The sequence below is a fragment of the Echinops telfairi genome, unplaced genomic scaffold, assembly GCF_000313985.2.
Source record: "Echinops telfairi isolate 266 unplaced genomic scaffold, ASM31398v2 ScPeMD7_5805;HRSCAF=6673, whole genome shotgun sequence".
Classification (NCBI taxonomy): domain Eukaryota; kingdom Metazoa; phylum Chordata; class Mammalia; order Afrosoricida; family Tenrecidae; genus Echinops; species Echinops telfairi.
Genome location: NW_022109704.1, coordinates 609825 through 610912, shown reverse-complemented (window position 1 = coordinate 610912; position 1088 = coordinate 609825). Strand labels below are relative to the sequence as shown.

The 1088-nt window shown below is 48.6% G+C and overlaps 1 protein-coding gene across 1 annotated transcript in view; it reads right to left on the bottom strand.

Annotated features, from left to right (window-relative positions):
• Positions 1-160: 160 nt before the first annotated feature.
• LOC105979923 (filaggrin-2) overlaps positions 161-1088 on the bottom strand; it is a 4695-nt gene continuing 3767 nt past the window's right edge. Inside the window, exon 3 of the mRNA XM_030887153.1 lies at positions 161-693. Coding sequence (XP_030743013.1) covers positions 161-693 — 533 coding nt within the window. The remainder of the gene's footprint in view (positions 694-1088) is intronic.

The following is a 1088-nucleotide window of genomic DNA, read 5'->3' as shown; positions in this document are numbered from 1 at the left end:
CTCTGTGGAGCTCGTGAATGGCGTTCAATGTCACTGGACTGACTGCTGGCCGAATCCCTCCTTCTGGACCCTGATTGAGTTGGTCTTCCCTGGCCTGATTGGCCATGACTAGAAGTTTCTCTTGAGTGTCCACGAGAAGATGTCTGGCTTCTCCCAGACCCTAGTTCTCCATGTTGAGGTTCACGGTGCCCCTGAGTGGATCCAGAATGTGTCCGTGGAGCTCGTGAAGTGCGTTCAATGTCACTGGACTGACTGCTGGCTGAATCCCTCCTTCTGGACCCTGATTGAGTTGCTCTTCCCTGCCCAGATTGGCCACGAGTAGTGCTATCTCTTGAGTGTCCACGAGAAGATGTGTGGCTTCTTCCAGGCCCTGCTTCTCTATGCTGAGGTTCATGGTGCCCCTGAGTAGATCTAGAGTGTCTATGAGAAGCTCCTGATATACTTTCCCTGTCACTTGATTGACTATCATTTGATCTTTGTCTATGTTTGATTGCTGTAGGCTGTTCATCAGTTGGCGAATCATAACCATGATCATTTCTTGTGTGATCCTGGGAAGATGTAGAATATCTTTCCCAGTTTTCTGAATGACTTTCCCTGTCACCTGACTGGTTTTGTCTTGCTTCTCTCTCAGTTCTAGGAATGCCATCTTGACCTTCAAATTTGCTTCCTGATATGTGATGCCTACTTGTTTCACTTTGAGTCCGTGAACTTATCCTACCACCTTTTGTCCCACTTATACTAGTTCTTGTGTGACGAGTGCTAGAAGATTGCTGTGAGCTATACCCATATGGACTAGTGCTGGATGACTGACCTGAGCCCAAGCCTTGTTGACTAGAGGACTGGCCTGAAATAGAGCCATATTGACCATGGGACTGACCTGAACCAGAGCCATATTGACTGTGAGACTGACCTGAACCTGAGCCATGTTGACTGTGAGACTGACCTGAACCTGAGCCACATTGACTGTGAGACTGACCTGAACCTGAGCCATATTGACTGGGAGACTGACCTGAACCTGAGCCATATTGACCGTGAGACTGACCTGAACCAGAGCCATATTGACTGTGAGACTGACCTGAACCTGAGCC